Source organism: Lipophrys pholis, assembly GCF_963383615.2.
Source record: "Lipophrys pholis genome assembly, chromosome: 21".
Lineage (NCBI taxonomy): Eukaryota > Metazoa > Chordata > Actinopteri > Blenniiformes > Blenniidae > Lipophrys > Lipophrys pholis.
The window spans coordinates 15401833-15422987 of record NC_137649.1 but is presented as its reverse complement, the minus strand read 5'-3'; the positions used below and the strand labels follow the sequence as shown (position 1 = coordinate 15422987).

General features: G+C 40.3%; 2 protein-coding genes across 3 annotated transcripts in view; both read right to left on the bottom strand.

The window, feature by feature from the left end:
- Positions 1 to 4256: 4256 nt before the first annotated feature.
- opn8c (opsin 8, group member c) lies at positions 4257 to 8259 on the bottom strand. Its single transcript, XM_080491045.1, has 4 exons — positions 8119 to 8259; positions 6493 to 6786; positions 5723 to 6054; positions 4257 to 5025 (listed from the first exon to the last, which is right to left on the bottom strand). The coding sequence occupies exons 1-4, from the start codon at positions 8219 to 8221 to the stop codon at positions 4531 to 4533; spliced, it is 1224 nt and encodes a 407-aa protein (XP_080347171.1). The 5' UTR covers positions 8222 to 8259; the 3' UTR covers positions 4257 to 4530.
- A 1383-nt stretch (positions 8260 to 9642) lies between these two features.
- The window catches only part of ppp2r5a (protein phosphatase 2, regulatory subunit B', alpha isoform), a 47995-nt gene continuing 36482 nt past the window's right edge, over positions 9643 to 21155 (bottom strand). For both annotated transcript variants that reach the window (XM_080490971.1, XM_080490972.1), the window contains 9 exons: positions 18633 to 18763; positions 16325 to 16384; positions 15772 to 15880; positions 14545 to 14598; positions 14313 to 14363; positions 14100 to 14219; positions 13112 to 13239; positions 12416 to 12517; positions 9643 to 11617 (listed from right to left, as the gene is read on the bottom strand). In XM_080490971.1, the coding sequence (XP_080347097.1) occupies positions 11359 to 11617; positions 12416 to 12517; positions 13112 to 13239; positions 14100 to 14219; positions 14313 to 14363; positions 14545 to 14598; positions 15772 to 15880; positions 16325 to 16384; positions 18633 to 18763 (1014 nt within the window). In that variant the 3' untranslated portion in view covers positions 9643 to 11358. The remainder of the gene's footprint in view (positions 11618 to 12415; positions 12518 to 13111; positions 13240 to 14099; positions 14220 to 14312; positions 14364 to 14544; positions 14599 to 15771; positions 15881 to 16324; positions 16385 to 18632; positions 18764 to 21155) is intronic.

Below are 21155 nucleotides of genomic sequence, written 5' to 3'. Positions count from 1 at the left end.
TGAAAATGTAAATTCTGTTTCTTTCCACTTTCAAAAGACTTTGTATTCAAAGTTTCTTGTTCCAAATCCAGCTTTTCCTTGTTTTTCATATATTTGAATATTGGATCATATCAGCTGCATTCAGAATGTGCTGTGTCTGTGTGAGCTGGACTGGCTCCGCCCACACATGCCCATCTTGGGAAGGAGGAGGAAGTACTTCCTCTCGTGGCGCCATGTGCCAGAGCAGACCTGCCTAAATGTGGGAGGAGTCAAAGGGAGGGCCTACCTTGATTGGGATTGGCTGAATCCCCGATGACGCCATATAGGATTTGATTTGTGATTGGCTCGATCGCGCAACACACTTTCTAAAAATTGAAACAAGGCAGGGAGAGAGAGGACACGCTTTCTTCACTTCTGGGGCGTTCATTCCAGGTATGGGGACGCATATTGCTGGGAAACCATTAGAAAGTGAATTTTGAATAATGCCTGTTTTGACACTAAAAGGCTCCCAATTATTACAGCTCTCAAACAGAACAAAAAAAAAAAAAGTAATTGCTTACTCCATTAGGGTGAATGTGAACATTTTCTTATAAATTGCCCACAATTATTTCTGCCTTTCACAACACTCGTGAATTTTGCTACCTGCTTCTACCCCCACAGTAGAGTTTTAGTAGCGCTAAATAAAAAGTTGTTTACCTTGAATAAGGTTATTCAGACTCTCTCCATGTTGGTTGTATCTCAGCTGTCTAGTCGCGGGTTCTTCAATTGTTCAACTAATTATTCTTTTCATAAGAGGTGTTACAGTGAAGTCTGCACGACAGCCGAGAAGTGCCCTCACATTACAGGAATATCTGTTAAATACCTTTTATTCCATCAGATTAAGCTTTACTTTTTCCAAATTTACTTCTGTAGGATGAATTTTAATCCAGTGTGGATTCATGTATTTAAAAAAATATATATATTTTTTTTACTTTTAAGGGGCTGAAACACCGTCACAATTCAATGCAACAAAGACTGTTTGACTCAAACAGAAAACTTGGCTTTTAACCCTTTTTTGCAGCTCCTGAAACATTTTGATCATAATGGAGGGCAGAAGTGTCAATCTTCATGGTAAAGGTTGCAGACCCCCTGCAGTGGAGTGCATATAGTATCTGAAAAATTCAAAAAAAAAAAACAGCAGGAAACAGAGGAATGAAAGTCCACTGTAGGCAATGCGCTCGGTGTCGACGTCCCGGGGAGAGGAGGCTCCCGCTTGTGATTAAAAATGAACAACCCGGTGGAAAAGACAAGCTCCATACAAGGTTCAGAATGGAAGGAGGAAGGCCGCCACGCTGCTCATCTTTTAGCTCGCTTCTCGCACTTTGAATGCATTCCACATATTTTAGATAGGTCAACATCTGCCGAAGGTTTGTCGTCGTTTGCTCTCGCGACGGTGGAATGTTGAGAAGTTTGTGCGAATAGGTTGATGTACAAACATGCAGTTTATTACATCTAATACATTCCACACATTGAATCACCTGCTGGTGATCGATTTGCTTGAGCATCTAATTTAGCGTACGTTATGGAGTAGCTTAGTGAATAAGCCCCAGTTCAGCTTATCACGGGAAAACAGGCAGATTCTACATTTTTGGGACTATTTTACATTAAATACACATTTCCAGACAGAAATGCTGATGGATGCTGCAACATCAGGCCGTAGCAGTTGGTTTAAGACCACTGTACGGTCTGGTACTGAGGGACACGACTCTTTAACTCCATCGGAGGCTGCAAGCGTCTGGTGATTGACGAGCTCAGAAACATGCTTGGACAATGAGAACTGTGGCTTATTAACATGCATGAAGCAGTTAAATCATTGAGAGAGGAATTAAGAGACGAGATGAAGGCAGTGGTGCTCTCCGAGGGAATTTGATGTCCTTTCATTTTCCCCGACTCACGAGGTGATCGAACTGTGGACGGAATAGGAATAAGAGCACGCTGAAGGGCCTTCATGATCATCTGTGCCGGAGTTTCATGTGTACTTATGAAAGAATGTGCTTGGGTTGCACAGCACCAAATGAAAAGTTGAAAGTAAATGTTATGTCCTTTGACGACAGAGCATCAAATTTGTCGTTTAGAAATGTTTGTACTTTATTGGTCTGAGGACACGCGTACAATTCAAATGAAGAAATGAGAAGCGCTTCTACTAAAAGGTCATAATTAAGATATTAATGAAATATATAAAGGAATAATTTCACTTGCTGAACGGTGTGTTAATGAGACATGAAGTGAAAGTGGGAGAGTTGGTTTTTTTCTTTTCTGTTTCCAGAATGTCACACAGTTAACATTTATCTCTTTTCTTGAAGGTGCTCTGTATGGACTCAAGAGCAAATGTTTTGACTTTAGCGTTTTATTTTGCTGTGTCATTTAATATTTTGCAGATTTCATTTATTTTATCTTTTTTTTTTTTCCCCTTTCGACCGCCTCAAGTTTTCTCAGGTCAAGCTGATCAGCTCCTCCTGACCGTCACTAAAACGAACCTTAAGCTCAGAGACGTCTGAACTTTGGACCGTTTGCTTTTTGGACATCAGGACAGATTCCGCCAGGTCTCATTTTAAAAATCTTTTTTTTTTTTTTTTTATAACTCACCAAATTTCTTCTAACTTCGGTTTTGATTTTATTTGCACTTCTAGCCTGTGATACCATGCTTTTTTGTTTTATGCATTTCTGATTTTATGTGCATAGAGAAACTGTTTTTATTTACTTTTTTTTAATCTTCATGTGAACCACTTTGATCCTTTGGTGTTGTTTTTTTAAGTACTTCATAAATAAATCTATACTGGATCAAATTTAAATGTTGGTATCAAAAGTAAATCCCTACCATGATACCCACATACCATCTGAGACTTTTAATAATTGATTTGACTATTTTGCATTATTTACTTCTTTTAATGCTTTAGTAGGTTGAAACTGCTCGTTACTTTCTGTCTGTGACAGCCCATATATATATATATTGTGAGTATTTTTATGCAAGTAACACATTATTACTCTACAAAGAATCCATAAGAGGTACTAAAGTCCTTTTTTTTTAACTAGAAATGTTGAAATATGTGTGAATCTTCTCAGTTTTATACCACTTTGCAAGGCATTTGGAATGGGAAGTTTGTTGCATGAAAATATACTTCAATCGCATTAAAGTGTCCTATAAAGTAAACATTACAAAGAAACTAAATCTCAGTTTGAATGAGATTAGCAGATGCAGCACAACACTGAGTGTCTGATCGTATCAGTTCTTAGGTGATTTATTCAAGAAGAAAATGTATGTTTGGGAGATTTTTCCAGGTTCAAACACAAACATCTAGGGAAATGAGTGCAGCTTTGTTAAATGAGCGATTAAAAAAAAATAAATAAATAAAGGTCTGGAACAAAGAGAGAGACATGAAAGTGGAAGGTCGGTTTGACTGAGTGATTAAATAATTAAAAATGCTTCCGTCTGCAGGAAATTAGAAAAACATAGTTTGAGTTGGACTTACCGCCGTGTGCTGTGAAGAAAATCACAAAGCCTTCGTTATGCGAGTCCACGTGATTAAAAATAATCGGATATTGTGTATCTGTGTTTGCTAATTAAGACGACGGACGTTATCACGGGAGGGGGCTGAACAACAGCGTGGGTTATTACCACAAACAACACAGGGATAAGACGGAGACGAGCTTATTTTTTTTCCATTGAAAACAAAGTCAACTAGGTTTTCCTGGTTTATATCGCCTCACCGGGCTGTGGGGGTTCACACATTTCACTTGAAAGTGCCGCCTTGTAAACAGGTCACTAATGTGTGTTCAATGTGAGTAAGGATGAGTTAAAGTATGAATTATTTTCCTTTACTTTCAACTGTGCCGGCAAAACAAGGACGTTCTGAAGGGAGAACATGGAAACTCCACACTGAAAGGCTCAAACTGATGAGAGACGAGAGCGACGGTCACCAAATGTTCCCAATATAAAGTGGCTCATCCATCCATCATTGGAAGAGACCGCAGAAAAATGACATCTTAATCTACTTTTTGGGCAAAGACAGGAAAAGAAAAGTGTTTAAACTTTGTGTTTTTACATTTTATTCAGTTTGTGTGTTTTTGTAAAACACTCATTTTTATTTGTGAAAATGCTACATAGATCAAATGTGCTTATTACCTAATTGTTAATAAATTTGAGCATATTTGGGGGAAAAAAGGGTTTGAAATGACCTCGAGTCAAACCTCTTCCTATTTATTTATTTTTTAATAAGTTTTTTTTTCTTTATTGTTTTGGTTAAAAAAAACACAAAACTACACACAACAAAGAAATGAACTTTCACGTGGACTATTTAACAACGCAACGAACGACGGCGCAAACTGCCGTTCCATCTTTTGAAAGATCACGATGTTCAGGTATATTTATGTTTATAAAAGTGGTGTAAGAAAAAAAAAAAAATGTAAATACAGAGACGGTGTTTCTGCTCGTTCAGTTCTTCTCAAATCTCGTCACTTTTATCCAATCAGTTCGACTGTGATGCTGGGGGGGGGGGGAGAGCAACAAGTTGTTTAAATGGAGACGGGCAGGGAGTTGTTGGGAGGTTTACCGTCCAGGACGTTCTTGGACGTGGAGCCCCAGCAGGCGTACACCTGCCGGCCGTGGCCGCGGCTGCTGCCTGTCCGCACCACCCGGCCTTTGGTCTTGCTCCGGCTGTGAGTCCTGTCCTGGGACAAACCGAACCTCCTCCTCTGGCCCTGCTCCTGCAGCTGGATGTGGATGGGGCAGGGTGCCTGGTGGCCCGTGGTGATGTGGACCCCCACCCGGTTCCCCCCCAGCTTGTGGTAGGAGGAGAGCAGGAGGCCGCGCAGCTCCCGCTGGAAGGTCTTGTTGAAGTAGAAGTAGATGAAGGGGTTGTAGATGTGGGAGCTCTTGGCGAAGAGGGCGGGGAAGACGAAGCCCTCGGGGGCCATGTACCAGTGCCCCTTGTGGAAAATGAAGAGGAAGGACACGACGGTGTACGGCGCCCAGGCGATCACGAAGCCCAGACTGATGCAGAAGAACATCTGGAGGAGGAAGTAACGGCAGAGAATCAGTATGCGGGAGACAATGTGAAGACGTGGTGAATCATTTTCAATGACGCACCGGAAACATGAGACGCGTTTCCTGGGAGCGTAAAAAAAGCTCTTTTTTTTCCTATTCTCTCCTTCTCTTTGTAACTCAATGTCACATGAGCAGTAGTTCAGAAAAACAGCAACACTGGTTACAACACAGATTCCTAAATGGTGTGTGTGTGTGTGTGTGTGTGTGTGTGTGTGTGTGTGTGTGTGTAACATACAGTCTTGTGTATTTGTTACTTCAAGGCCCTCAGAGGAGGTCTGAAAAACCACTGCACCGGCTAAGCAACACTTCTATTAGTCACTGTCAGTAAAGACGATTCACTGTGACGGTGCATCATGCGAACATACAAAATAAACTTGTTCTCCAAGTGACAACTTGGAGAACAAGTTTCAGGATTACATTTCAAAATGCCATTTTTGAGAGAAAACCTGCAGGAAAAACTCAGAACTAAAGTAGCCAAGCAGCTTTTTATGAGGAAAATCAAAATATTGAGGAGAATTCAGTTAGACTTATGGCCTCCACCCCTGGGAGTCAATGGCACACCTCCTGCCCACACCTCCATCATCGGAATCATTTTTCTTTCTTTTTTTTTGTTTTTTGAGGCTGCTGCCTCCTGAAGCGGTCATAAAAGCGTTTCCTCACCACGGAGAGCTGCCTCTCGGCGTGGCGCAGGTTGTGCCGGGTTCCTCTGGCCGAAAGCGAGTAGGAGAAGCGGGACACCTTGTAGAGGATCTGACACTGCGACACCACGATGAGGAGGACGGGCACCAGCGTGAAGCAGGCGAAGGAGCAGATGACGTAGAAGGCGTCCTTGGCCGAGGTGTGGTAGCCCCTCCAGGCCACGGTGCAGGACAGCCCGTAGGGTTCGGGCACGTACTCGCCCCAGCCGAACAGGGGGAAGCTGGACCACACGGTGGCCACCAGCCAGAACGAGCCGCACAACACCCGGATGTTTGCGCCTTTCATCCACACAGCTGGAAGGACAGACGACATCTGGAGTTACGTCTCATCAGGTTAGACTCTGAGGGATCACATTTGTAGCAGGCTTGAATGTGTAATAAAATAAAACTAGAAAATTGGAATTTCCCATTTTATTTGTGAAAAATACCAACTATCAAATTATATATTTATATATACTGTTTTTATTTCATTGTGTTAACGTTCATATCAAGCTTTTATATGTGTTTTTTTTTGTAGGATAACCAACTTCTGATTTTCATTTTTAAGTGGCAAAATGAGCAGAAAGGTTTTTTTAAAGCGATAAACTGCTAAATTAAATATCATTTTCACTTCTTACTGAAACAACAGATGATCCGTTAAAAACCGGTTTGTTTCATTAGTGGAAATGAAAGCTCGTATTTGCCTCTGAACACAGAACAACAAGAGGTAGAAGTCTTTGACGGTTCCCCCACCGTAGGTCAGGCTGTAGCAGGTCTTCATGTATCGGACGAGGCTGATGGCGGCGATGGTGAACATGCCGCACAGGCCGAAGATGAAGCAGCCGAAGCCGTAGTAGATGCAGGTGACGTTCTCGCCCAGCCAGACGTGGTGGAAAGAGGACAGGATGGAGAGCGGGTAGAAGCAGATGCAGCTCAGGAAGTCCACCACGGCCAGGTTGACGCACAGCAGCTCCGAGTCGGCCATCTTCTTCCTCCTATGGTAACAGATCACCAGCACCAGCCCATTGCCCAGGATGGAGAGCAGGACTGCACAGAGGGAGACAGAGAAGGAGCAAAGTTACTCCAACATCACTACTGTGTTTCCCTGCAGCTTTTGGTTTACAAACATATCAGGATTTAGCTGCATAAACATAGAAATTAAAGCATTAATTCACCAGAAAGTATATATCTCAAACAACACACACACACTGGAGTTGATAAATGTTTTAGCTCATTAATTACTCAAATCAAAAATACAGTATCTCAGAATATTAAAATATTTCAAGAATGTTTTCTTTTTTACATATTTCTAAATCATATGCCAAAAATATCACAATAAAATATGAAAATTGTAAAAAGTTTCTAGGTTATATGTTAAGACTTTTAATAAAAACTAAGAAAATATATCAATAAATCAGAAACTTTTCATTTAGAAGTGTACCAGTGGTCACAGGGAGGAAAATATGTTCCAAACTGACCCAGTGCACGCACGCACACCCTATTCGTTCTTAATTGTGTAATTAGCCTGATCGATTCTGTGGAGAAAACCCATAAATATAACATGAAGTCTAAAATTAGATGGCAGAGGAAACTAATTAAAGTTTGTACTATAGGTGTGAACATTTCAAGAAGGCTGTGAAAATAGTGTTCAGCATATTGTTGAGGTTGAAGTGAAGCTATGAAAGTGAGAAAGGCGTTACAATGAAGTAAAAATAAAATGGATTGAACTAAAAACAATGATTTATATATGTTATAGAAGATAATCATTTATTTTATCTTGAATAAACAATCAATAAATGGAGATTTTAAATGTTGTTGTGAAAGTTAGGGGATTAATAAACAATGTAAAATAAGTACGGTGAACCGGGTTTGATTATTTTTTTAAAGCAATCAAACGGTGATAAAGAAATTTTAACTGCTTTACATCTTTGTGGTGAGAATTTGAAACAATAACATGTGCATAGAGTGGTCAAAATGTGTGAAACAAATAAAAATAATAGGAGGCAACGGTAAACACAGGTAGTGGTAATAAATCAAAAGAATTAATTTAAAATGAAAGTATCGGCAAAAGGTTTGACTATTTTATAAAGCCTTCAAATAGTGTGAAAGATAAAAATAATATATGCTGAAAATATGTGAAACTATAAACAAACAAAATAATAATAATTAGGCAATATGTAAAATGACCAGAGCAAAACAATAGTAACCATAATAATGTACTAGGTGGTACAAGTGGTACAACCTGATTAAATACAATAAATAAAAAATGTGAAGAGCTTTGAATGTATAAGAATGAATGGGCATGGTAATAAAATATGATAGAAACAGAATGAAGACGTTCCTTGAAACGATGCCGCAGACAGACGTTCTCCTACGTACCCACAGAGAGGATGGCCAGTCCCACACATATGTCCGCAGCCGGGGTGAGTTTGGAGGTGAAGGCAGATGAGGTCCGGTTGTCATCAGACAGGTTCAGAGGCATTGGTTGTTGTGGGTCCTGCTGCTGTGGGAGCCGATTGAACAAACAAACAAAACAAAACAATCGACTGCACTCATTTCCAGTCGGAGGCAGATGTTTCTGCGGAGCCTCACTTTCTTTTATGCAGGCAGGAGAGTCGCCATGGTAACGCCTCAGCGCTGCTGTGTTTAAAGCATGTGGGGAGAGGTTTACTAGGAAAAGGGGAGGAGCACAGAGAGGGGTGGGTGGGGGTACAGGGTTAGGAAAAGAAGAGGATAACGGAAAGGAGGAGGAGGAGCAGGAGAAGGGAGAAAAGCAGGTAGAAGAGGAAAAAGATGAGAAGGAAGAGAAAGGGGTGAAAGAGGGGGATGAAAAAGAGCAGGAAGAAGACTATGGGAGGAAGATGAAGCGCTGGAGGAGGACACAGAGGACGACACAGAGCAAGAGTTAGAGGATGATAAGGAGGAAGAAGTCAGAAGTGATCCAGGGAGACTAAAGTTCAGTAGATTCCGTCTTTGCGGCACCAATAGTTCACGTAGACGCTGTTTGTCTTTGGCAGAGAAGGCAAATGTTTCATTGCTGCTCATCCCACAAATGCACGTTCTTTAGAAATGTGGCTACTTTTGAAAAGGAGAGTCAACAGACTTTGCCTGTGGCAACAGTTACCACAGGTAAAGCGCCGACGAAGGTGGTGATAAAGTCAAAAATGTGTGCTTTTATGACATGATGAGTTTAAACAAATAATTTCTAAGGATGCTTATTTGAATGTCTTGAAATGTCCTTCACATTCTGAAATGTTCATCACCTGTTCTCCATTAAGCCATCCCGTCTCTGTTCCACTTTATCTCAAGGTCTGACTTGTTCGGTGGGAGGAAACCGGAGGACCTGAAAAACACCATTGCACAGCGAGAACATGCAAACGCCACACAGACGCTGGAACAGTAGAGCTGTGAGGTGAGAGTGAGAACCCACTACAGCACCACGTCTGGAAGGAAATGTTGGCTCTTCAAATCCTAAAAAAAATAAAATAAAAATAGTGCTTCTACACCCCAATCAGTCAAGCTGTAGGTTTTGCAGAGTGTGGAATATCATTCATTATCATAGTGATAAAATAAGCAATTCAGTTTAATGCATCTCATCATAACAGGAACTACTTTATAACCATGTAACAAATAAATTTGTCATTCCTTACTGTGATCTGCATATTAAATTTAACTGTAGTTTTAAAATGACATGCAAACATCTTGTGTCCACATGAATGTAAGCTGCCTTGTCCAATATGGCGACGTATTAACAGAAATAACTTGTTGTGACAAACAGCAGTTGAACGTTGAAGGCCGACTGGACCGACTAGGGGGAGGGAAAAGGGACAATAGCACCATCTACTGGCCTCCGGGATGTACAGCAACTCCAAAACAAAAGGAAACAGGTGGTGTACGCTGGAGTAGAAAGATAAAGTAGACTTTATTTGATGGTGAAACCTAAATAAGATCTGTGATTACAAAACAGGTTCCCCACATAGTTTCTTAAAACGTCACAGAGGCTGGAATGCTGTACTGACAGAAAGGCATCAGAAAAGACTGGACCTAAAATATGAACGTTAAAAGTAAGAGAGCAGACGCCGAGGTTTGCACAGGGAACACCAGTCGATTTAAAAAAAGAAAAAAAGAAAAAGAAAACAAGAGTCACTCTCAGGAGTCGGTCCTATGATCTATGGCAGTCAGATTCAGTTCTTGGAAACTGGAGAACAAACACTGATTTCTATCAAGTGTGTCGAAAAACAAACCGGAAAATAGCGACTGCAACGGCAGCCACCGTGGAGTTCTATGGAGTCATCTTCTACATGGTGATCGGCTATGAACGGGATTTTGTGTACACAAAAAGCAGAGCTCAGACACGCGTCTCAGCTCTTTGGCTTTAATAAGAACCATTTATGTCTCTAGAACCACTGACTGCACTTTCCTAGGACCACAGAGACACATACACTGTACACAAAAGTGGCGTTTTCCCTTTAAGTAGCCTCCACACTAACAGATTCACAAACAGTACGAATACACACTCAAAAGACATCCCGCATCCCCACCGCCATCCATCCGCAATACCAAACATCCAAAAATATACGCCTCAATGCCACTCTTGAAAAATATAGTACTGTAGGTCTTGTGTAAGATCAACTGCTTGTAAGGAAAAGTTCAACATCCGACGCGAACAGACGGCCTGAATGAAACATGTTGAACTTTTACTTTGAATTTCAGTCATTTCAAGCCACATTTCCTCCTGTGAAGGCCGTCTCTCAATACTTTAGTGTGAAATCATTTGCCTCGTTAGAATATAATTAGCTTCATGTTTTTCACCCAGCTCACATAAAAATATTCACCAACACCCGAAACACACACACGAAAAAAAAAAAAAAACAAGTGTGAAATCCATGGTATGAAGTAGAGTCACTTCCAGAGCTGCTGCTCTGTATCATATTTCTTTTTCTTTTTTTTTTTTAAATTTACTCATTTTTGATTTGTGCATCTGCCATTCTGTGACTGTCTTCCAGCTTCTTCTGACGCCGTCTTCAGTTCTATAAGTTCATTATAAACACTAAATGCCTGATTTTGGGTCTGGTCCCCCCCCCCCCCCCCCCCCCGGAAAAAACAAATGAGAGAAACGAAACAAGAAGCTCCCAAAATCTGCCATTCCCTTCTCTTTTAAGGTTTGCGCTCAAGTGTTGGCAGCGACGAGGAAAAGCACATTAAAAATAGACATCTTTAAATAGCTGTTCAGCTTTTTCTAAGTGCAGCACGATCGGAAACATTAAATTCAAGTCATTATTATTTTCTCCCCTCCCCCAAAGTATCATACAATGAGTATAACAGAAGAAGAAAAAAAAATAATTTTCAGTTAAGAAACTAAATGTGAAAGGATAAATCTTTGATCAGACGAATAAACAATATACTGCAGCCACACGGTAACATCCAAAAATAGTCTTAAATTGAAATATATACTTTTTTTTTTTCCTTTTTCTTTTTTTACCTGCCAAAGAAATGCTAAGTCACTATGAGTAGATTTAATATACTGTTAAGGTGTGTGTTTCTTTCCGTTGATTTCCACCCCCGGCAGTCCTGAACACGGTGTCAAACCGTCACGGAGTCAAAAGTCGATATCCGCTGTCATTTGGTACATGTGCTGCTCTCGCTGGCCGAAACAGCCACATCAGGATCTTGATGGTCTGCAGTGACAGCAGCAGAATCAGCGCTCCTGTCCTGGGTATCACTCTTACTATTACTGTTGTTGTTGTTGTTGTTGTTGTTGTTGTTTGGGATGTTGGGGAGCCCGTGGCTGTTGTTCTGGACCAGAGTCGAGTTGCTGAGCCTCAACTCGTCCAACTTCTTCCAAAGCTCGTCCCTCTCCTGCTCTTTCTTCTTCTCCCTGAAGAAGAGAAGAGAAAAGATTAAAATGCACATATACACATATTCTTCTTTACCTCAAGTACTGAAGACGGATTCGTGAGCTCGAATAATCAAGCTTGAAAGGCCAAAGAAAGTTTGACTGTTCCGAATCGGATCAGGAATGCATTTTCAGCGTTGTCTCCTGCGATTTTTCTCAAAAGCGTGAACGATTATGTAACAGACACGCAAATGATGGCGAGAAAAACCCGACCTGCTTTTAACATGGAGTCTGATTGGATCATAAACAGGATTACACCTCCTCCAATCTGATCACAATTTCAATCAAATGGGCTGTATAATCAGACAGAAGCGTTTACATGACCCCATTTCAATAGGATTACTGATGGTTCATGGAACTGCAGCTGCGGATTGAGTCGAGGAATTTGCAACAAACTGAATGTTGGGAGAAGATCCAGGGAAATAAACACAAAGTGAGGAAACCTATTCTTTCCTGTAAAAATATTATTCTTTTACCACTATAAAGTCTGTTTCTTCGATTACATATCTCTAAAATGAGCAATGAATGTTAATTTTGTCAGCCGTATCAAAAACAAAAGTAAACTCTTTGATCTGAATCTTCAACACAAATTTCTTTACTTCTGACTTAGTTTTTAAGGTTTTGGAACAAATCAAAAGAGCAAAAGTTGGTTCAATTGTTTGCTTTGCAGAGGATCGGAAATGTATCAATTTTGCGGGAACTTTGGACCTTGAATGAGCCCTTCATTACTTTCAGTCGTCCGTTTATTTGTTTTAATTCTTCCCCTCCGCAGGTACTCACCTCTGCCGGTCTGCTTTATAAGAGGAGGTCAGCTCATCGAACAGCGTGCAGTTCATCTCCATCAGCGTCTTCAGTACATTGTAGACCAGAGCGACGATTGTCCTGCAGCACAGACAAACACTCAGGGAAATCAGGACATTCAGACGTTTATCAGCTCGTAAGAGCATCAACTTTAAGCCACAATAAACAACACCACGACGACTGCCTGTCTGTACACCGCAATCGCAGAGTTTAAAACCAGCAGGAAGCCGCTTAAAACACTTCAGGAGAAGCTGGACGCATGTTTAAAGGAACATGAAGCTGTTATCTGGAGCAAAGGCAGTGAAGATGAAGACAAAAGAAAAAAGAAAATAGCGTCCATCACTTCTAACAAGAGGATGTTGAATGAAAACGTCTCTGTTCATAGCAGCGAGATACTTTGAGTTTTCCCTTTAAAACATCGTTAAAAAATGTAACATTCACTGAAAGGGTTCATTTCAACACTCGTAACTTAAAAATACTATTGCAAAGAGAGACGCTCTTTTGAGTGAAACGATTCTAATTTAGATTCCAGGGCCCATAAATAATTATAAGTCAACAGCTTCAGCAGGTTTTTGCTAAAAATTCAAAGAAAAGGCTCAAATGCATCAATGTGGTCCCGTTTTATCAAAAGCTAAGCAGAGGAAAGGATCCGAGCTGTGGCGAGGGCACACGTACGGGTTCCAGTGCTCTTTGGAGATCCTGTACAGGCTGCCGAACATGATGGGAAGGACCTTGTCGATGTTCTCTTCGATGAGGCTGAGGATGTACTCGTTGTTCCAGAAGTACAGCGCTCGCTCGGCCACCTGCCAAGACGGGGAGAGTGCAGCGAGTGCAGGCACAACGTGAAAACCACAAGGAGACGTGGCTGCAGAGCAGATCCTTAGTGTAAAATTACATCAATTTATAAATATTATAAATAACAAATGGCACAATTGGGCCACAAGTAAAAACATAGAATTGAAATGTCAAGTTTAAACCAATGTTTGGCCTTTGTCAGGTAAGTTTAGTCAGATTAGTAACTTCCTCATTTCTGGCTGTGCGAAGACATAATGATAAACACAAGACATGAGAAAACATTCATACGTTGTAATCGATGCTGCTTGTGTGTGACTATTAGGATTTGTGTAAATAAAGACAAATCTTGACACTTCTATTGGAGTCTTTTACCTTGAAAAAGCAAAGCAGGGACTTTCTCAACTGTATTTTTTTTTTTTTTTTTACCCAAACTCTTTTTTCTTCTTTTTCTTTTAACAATAAATAAAAATTATCTCTGGAGGAGGAGTAAAACTGATCAAAATTGAACATTTATCCATATTTATAGCTTAATTAACTCTTTTCTAAATTGAATATATTTCCAAATAAATTTACGTGTAAAGATTTCTAAAAGTGTTTGCAATGCCACTTGTTTTGTGGGTGCTGTGATTAAACATTGAATATTTGTCTCCAGTGTCATGAACTCATCGCTATTCATTTGGAAGAAAATAAAGAGAAATGAGGAAGTTACCAAATACAGTCATTTGCCCCACAAAGGGGTGAAGCTCGTAACAGTTTGTTGCAACAGGTCCAGAGAGATAAACAGGATTTGGAAGAAGAAGAAAAAACAAACAAACTGTCGGTTATGTGGAGAAAGAACCCAGCTGGTTAAAAGAAACATTCCCTGTACCTGGAAATGTGGATTGACCACACATCTGGAGATCTGTTTGAACAAAGGCTCCTGGATCTTTTTGAACTGCGTTGGTTCGATGACGTCGAGAATCTCTTCGATTTCGCCCAGGAACATCACCTGGAAGGAAGAAAGAAGAAGGAGGCATTGAGCACACGACGCAGTCAGAACAACGAACACGGCCGTGAGAGTGTGTTTTATTCATAAGCCCACCTCTTTCTGGCTGCAGGTTTTGGGCCAGAACTTCAGCAGGCCGCGGATCACCTGCAGAGATGAGAAACATTTCCTTGAGTTAAAAAATAAAATAAATAAATAATCCAAAAAAAAAAATCTCCCTGGTGATTCTCTGAGTGGGCGGCTTCTACAAATGTCTCTGCGGTGGGAACGAATTTAGCGCTCAAGGCTTGGCGCTTTGAGTAGGAGGAAGGACCAGAATAAAACGTACCGGCTCCGTGAGCGTAGGATCCTTCTCCAAGAACTGGACCACACAGTAGGCCAGCTGAGGAGCAGAGAAAGAAGCACACAGACCTGCAGTGTCACACAAACGTCAGCTGGAAAGAGGCATTCTCGTTGAAAAGATATTTCATGGTGCATTAATGCAGCCGATACCTAAAAAGAAAAGGACCTACAAGTTCATGAAAAACCTGTAAATAACAAAGGACATTATTAGCACCAGTAATAAATAATAAATTATATTCCTTTTTTTAAGAACATGCCATTTACACAAAAGGCCTGGTTGTTTTCACATGAACTGTTAAAGTAAAGTTTTCCTTTTAATAAATTACACTACATCAGCTTCTGGGAGCCTCGCTACACTTTCATGGTGGGAAATTCCAGATTAAAATTCATTCAAGATATTTTTGTTTTTTTCCCCCCACCCTGATTAAAGTGGGACCTTTCTCAATTCCCAATTAGACAAACTGTGAAACTTTCAGATATTTCCTGCCTTTTTGGTTTGTTCTTTATGATTTCAGGTAATAAAAATGAAAAATACAGCATCTGAAATTATATTTAAGATGATTTGTATATATTTTTTTTTAAACGCTCAATTTTCTTTCTGTGGAAACTGAAAAAAAAAAAAAACCCAAGTAACTTTTTAATTTTACTGAATTTTTGTAAAGCCTGCATGTTTGTATTTCGGGTGAAAAAAACAACAACGAGAAAAGTCGTTTCCTTTCAGGGTGTCTTAAAAGTGCAAAAATAATCTGCAAAAACATCAGTTACAAAGATTTATTAGTTAAATATTGGTGTTGCTCTATAAAAATTAGATAACAAGGGAAACTAGAATTTATAAATAAATCATCTGATATATTTATTTTTAAGTTTTGTTTTATTGTTGAAAATCTCCGTGCATACAGGATCTCAATATATTAAAATATTTCATAAAAGCTGATATTTTCTGTTGATATTTTGATTGTTTCTGTACCTAGAGGACATAATCATAAAATACTTTTAAATTTATAAGAGTGTATAAACAACTGACTAAAAATACAGAGTAACATGAAGAATCAGCAAGTGAAGGTATTCTCCATGACTTGCCACTAGAAGGTGCTACTAGCTAGTATCTACAGTACTTTCAGTCCAGCTGAGACTTCACAGCTGCTTATTCCAGTTATTCCAAAAAAGCAGTAAAAGCCTTATGTCAGTGGTGTGAGTGAAGGCTTTCTTGTACCTGCGCATGGAACAGAGCCAGTCCTTTGGCTGTGTGCAGTGGGATGAGCACCTTCATCAGGAACTGCTTGTGCTCTGCTTTCAGAGGCAGCGCGAACCCGTTAATGATACTGCAAACAGACAAACCCACAGAGGACTGTTTGGATCACGAGACAAAACAGCAGCCTGAACTCTAACACAGTCAAGTCGGAGCTGAGCCGGACATCTGTTGCGAATATCTGGAGCAATTCTGTTGCAGAAGCAGCCCAAAGAGACAATAATGGAAGTCTGATGGGACGTATAATATACAAGAGTTGTCCACAACATTAACGTCCAAACTGTCTGCAGGAAACCTGGTGGATTCTTCCAATGAGGCTAAAAATGAACACTGCTGAACATGAAAGATGATTCCTGAAGAATAAAAACGCAGTATTTAAAAGAATGGATTATTTCTAGACATTTTAGTTCCAATGAGATCCAAGAAGACTAAACGAAAAGTGTGTGTGCTTGTGCTTCTCACATACACACATTACATAAAAAGGAACAACCGCGGCTCTCCGTGTTTCATCGCTCACCTTCCCAGAATCTCCAGCAGCTCGGCGACTCCATTGAAGTGTTCGGTTTCATAGATGAACCTGCAGGAACGCATCGACAGCATTACGAAACACATCGCAGCTCTGGGAGCAGAACACACTGATCAGAACAATTGATTCAGACTGTGTCCAGTAATGTGCTCAGTTTTAAATACTCCCATTCAGACCGGGCGGAGTGAATAAAAAGTCACATGCAGAGCGTTAAAATCCTTTAAACCGACTTATAAGCTACATGAAGGCAACTAAAAGCTGCTTGCATTTTCTGTCTGCCAGCTTGTGACCTGCTAATTCTTTCATTGACTGTAAGCTCAATTCAGGGTGAACTAAGAATCTGCTGGAAAAATGAAAGCTATTTAACTGGTAGCTGAAGCACAATTACGTCACTTAATGATCTATACATCAGTCATGCCGTCTGTTTGGTAACGCATTTCCATCTTGCTGTGCAGCGCCGGTATGTACAGACAGGGCCTGACAACTGTGGCCCTATTTTTATCCTCAGTGGCAGATGGTCAAAGTGGGTGCACCCGTTTTGCCACCTTGCCTGTTGGAAACGACATCAAGTGTCCCCTGTTTCAATCATCTGAGGCTCATTGTCACGCAGCAACGGCAGACACACTGAGCAAGAGAAGCTTTTCGACAGCTCTGGTCTCGACGCCGAGAAGTCCATTGAAGTGCATTATGAACATTAATCAATAGATTTGAGCAAATTGGAATCAACTAAAAATCTGTACAGTGGCGGAAGCAGTGGAGGCCAGGTGTTTTCTTTCTCTCGCCTCAACTCCCCAAATGTTATGATAATTCTAAATAAAAGGCAGAGTTAAATGATTTTCCAAGTCACATAAACACAAGCTTAGACGGTGACAGCTTTTGGGTGGAAATGGTCATTTTCACACGTCTATAACAACTGGAGGAGCGTTTGAGAGATGAGCAGGTGAACTGGCAACAGCTCAGTAACTTCACTGGGAATAACAGGAGCATTGGTGTTAAGATGGACAGAGGTTCAAAAATCTAAAAGAAATCGAAAACCGGTGGAACAACTTGGGAAGATTTTAGGTATACTTAAGGTATAAGGGCATCAAAAGAATTCACCGTGCAATCCACACAAACAAAATGTCAACGTGATCTACAAACACCACCAAAGACTGCATCTCTAATGAAAAGTGCATTGAGCTTTTAGAGCTCCTTTCCAGAAAAACGTTTCAGGAAGGAAGGCCTTGAATGTCTCAGCAGGAGAATCTACATTCCTCCCAACAGCAGAGCATAAACGGCCTGCCTGCAGTCCAAACAGAAACACACAAAACATTTGACACGTTCAGCAATGAAAAACACGAGGGCAAAGGATTGCTGAACCGCTGGAATCCTTAATCAGACACCAAGGTGACAACATCCTTCTCCTAATACTCAAAATACGGCTTTATGAACTTTCAAAATCATTGTATTGTGTTATTACTTCAAGTTTACTTTGTCCCAGCTTTTTGAGACATTCAGGTTCGTAGCAACCATGCCCAGGGCTGGATGAACATACTTAAATGAACACTGACTCACGCAGTAACTATGTGTATCCAAAGAAACGACACAAAAATGAAAGTAGGAACAAAAACTTCCCATTTCTCCCAAATCTCACAGCTCTCTGTTGACGCGTCCTGTTAGTCATACGCACGCTACTTAAGGTAAAGTCTTCATGAAGAAAATGCCTCCATTTGTGCTCATATCAGTGCTAACAGCAGCTATATTGTCTCATTGGTGAAGCAGAGCACATTTTGGAGTGGTGGGGCTTCTTTGTATCCGTCAACAACTTAATCATTAAAAACTGCTGCAAAGTGAGTGATTAGTTGATCTGGGTGAAATGGATGACCTGAAGACCACGACCTTGTGAAGGAAAATCTTTTTAGTGAGTGTGAATTCATTTCACTGTGGAGCTGTTGCCTCGAGTGCATCATTCTAAAATACTTCCCCTCTTATTAATGATCAACAGAGGTTTTTTTTTTTTTTTTTAAAAGGACAGGAAGCAAACGTACCTCTCTGAAAGCAGCACAGCAGTCAGGATGTCTTCACACAATACTGTCTGATTACCTTTTGACTTTCTATTCTTATACCTGATCACGTACCACAGCACAAAGAAATCCACATCTTAAACCATTTCTGAAGGTTTTGATTCAAGGTTCCAATTTAGTGAAATAACAAAAAAAAAAGAAAAAAAAAGACAGATATAGCGGAGAAATAAGAAGGAAAAAAAAAATCTTTTAATATAATTAAGTCATAAGACATTTCCTGGCTGTTATGAACTCACCGCAGGAAAATATTGTTGATCTGCTTCCTTATGAAGGCTCGCAACCCAAGGAACTTTCCATAAATTCGATGGAGGATGGTCTTCAGGAAGTCCCTCTCCCTCGGGTCCTCGCTGTCGAACAGCTCCAGCAGCTGCAGAGAGAAAATGAAGCTCTCAGTCCTCATTTGCATTTGCCGTGACTCATCGCTTCTATTGACTGATGAACCATTAATCATGTGTCCCTTGAGATTTGGTGTATACAGAATCATTTCCACAAAAACTTGAAATTTTGTTTCAGGTAATTTAAACATTTCAATAAACATTATCAAAGGATTTTATTTATTTTTTTTGGTGCTCATTCCTTCCTATTCAATGCGGTGACATGACTTTATTAATAATACAGAGGCTGAGAGAGGGATGCGGCTCGATCGATAAGGAAATCACCTGCTGAGCAAAGGACAGATCCTGATGCATTTTAGCCCCGATGAACGCAATGACCATCTCAGTCATTGAAGGCCCCACCTATGTTGTGTCTTGTTACTTAATGAGACGATTATTACATTTCACTAACATGTAACAATTGCTTGTGTTGACAGGATTACAAAAAATAAAAAATAAAAAATCTGCAATAAGTGAAGCTGAGATTAAAATATTAACCTTTCACTGAGACTTAAGGTCTGGGAGGACACACGGGCTGACACATACATACAAAAGCATTGACATTCAAAGTCAAGGTAATGAGCAGTTCCTCTCAGTTCGAGAATTTATCTTCCTCTGGTTTCTCCCACATTTGCAAATCTAATCTGGAACCTTAATGTACTGCTGCTTGTCTTGGCCAGGACACTCTTGAAAGGAGGTATTTAATCTCAACAAGGTTTCTTCTGGTAAAATAAAAAAAATATAATGTTGGGAAGGCCCAAGGAGGTAGATACTGGAACCATTGGACTGAACAACAAAAGGTCAACATGTAATGGATTACTCCCAAAAATATGTATTTGAAAAAAATATATGCTGCAGTATGTTTACTACCAGCTGATAACTTTTTTTCCGATAGATGGTAAGGGACCAGACTCCTCGTTGAGTTACCAGGCATGTCCCATATGGAGGAAGCCCAGAGGTCGGCCCAGGAACTGCTGTAGGTGTCTGGTGATCTTAGCGCCCCATAATGCTGCAACAACTCCATGTGGATGAAATATTACATATTTAGGCAAGAAAATTTGTTAGTTTTTACAGAAACTTCTGCCATGTTGAATGACGTTAAATATAAGTCTGGGAAGTTCCCAGTCAAACAGCATCCAAACACATGTTTACCCAAAAGTGTCATTCAAACTGAACGATCTTCACGAGACCTTCACATTATACAAACCTTCAAACGTTCTCTTTCATGCAGTTATGATAAGACATGCTTTTACCAACTCGGATATACTGTGCACATCAAGTGGACCCTTTTATTATATAAAATACATGGTAAATCTTTGTTTCCATGGCGAATCTTTGAATGGAATATAATAAGACTGAATGGAATTCCTCTTACCAATAAAACAGCAGATGGAAAGATGACATGATTTAAAAGGCATATGGCAAGAACTGTGACAGAGGGGAATCTTCTCACACACTTCTCTTACTAATTGTCAATGTTGAAACAACTGAGTGGTAATGACAAGAAAGACGTAGAAGTAGGTTATGCTAGTCACCTTTGATGTCCCTTAATTTCTTTTCAGATTAGATTTCACGTAAAAAGAAATTTAAGGCCTGTTCCTTTTTGTCTTCTGAAATACACACACTGAATTCAGCAATTAAAGCAATAGAAACAGCCTATTATCTAAAACTCTGAATCCATATCTTTATCTAAGAGGCACATGGTACATGTGCTTGAATGCTGGATACTGTACACAGATGTGAAATTGTCTGCATTAAGCAGCTATTTGTATTCACGTACGATGAGTCATTGTTACAGTACTGTTGCAGGCAGCCGAGCAAGTGCCACAGAGTTCAGAGAGAGTGCTTTCAGGCTCCGATCAGCTTCAGGCTGTGGTGCTCATCTTCCACAAGCATGTCATCGGCACCTTGGTGACAGGCCCGACAGTCTATTTTTAACCCTGCTTATAGACAGAAAAAGGGTTGCATTGTATTGCTGCACACATGATTCACACTCAATCCGGTGTCGTTAAATGGTGCAACCAGTTGCTCTTTATGTGTTTATTATATCAACTATCTATTTCCTCCAGGGGCACAAGCTGACAGCTTTCAATGATTTTCAAGTGCACCCACACATTGTTATCCCGGTTTGGCAGAGGAGCTTTAAGCTGGATTTAAGTCAGCATCCACATTCAAATCGACTTGTGATTAAAATTGAGAGCAGGCGCCGCTGAAATGTTCGATCAGTAAATCTAGCATTTGTTTTGAGTCTCTGTCCTGCTGCTTCCTGTTGAAGACACAGTGGCCAATCACACTGAAGTCATCAGGCTTATTGAGCTGCATGGGGACCTTATCTAAAGATAACTGCACCGATCTTATTTATTGGTTAATATCTCATTAGAGCAG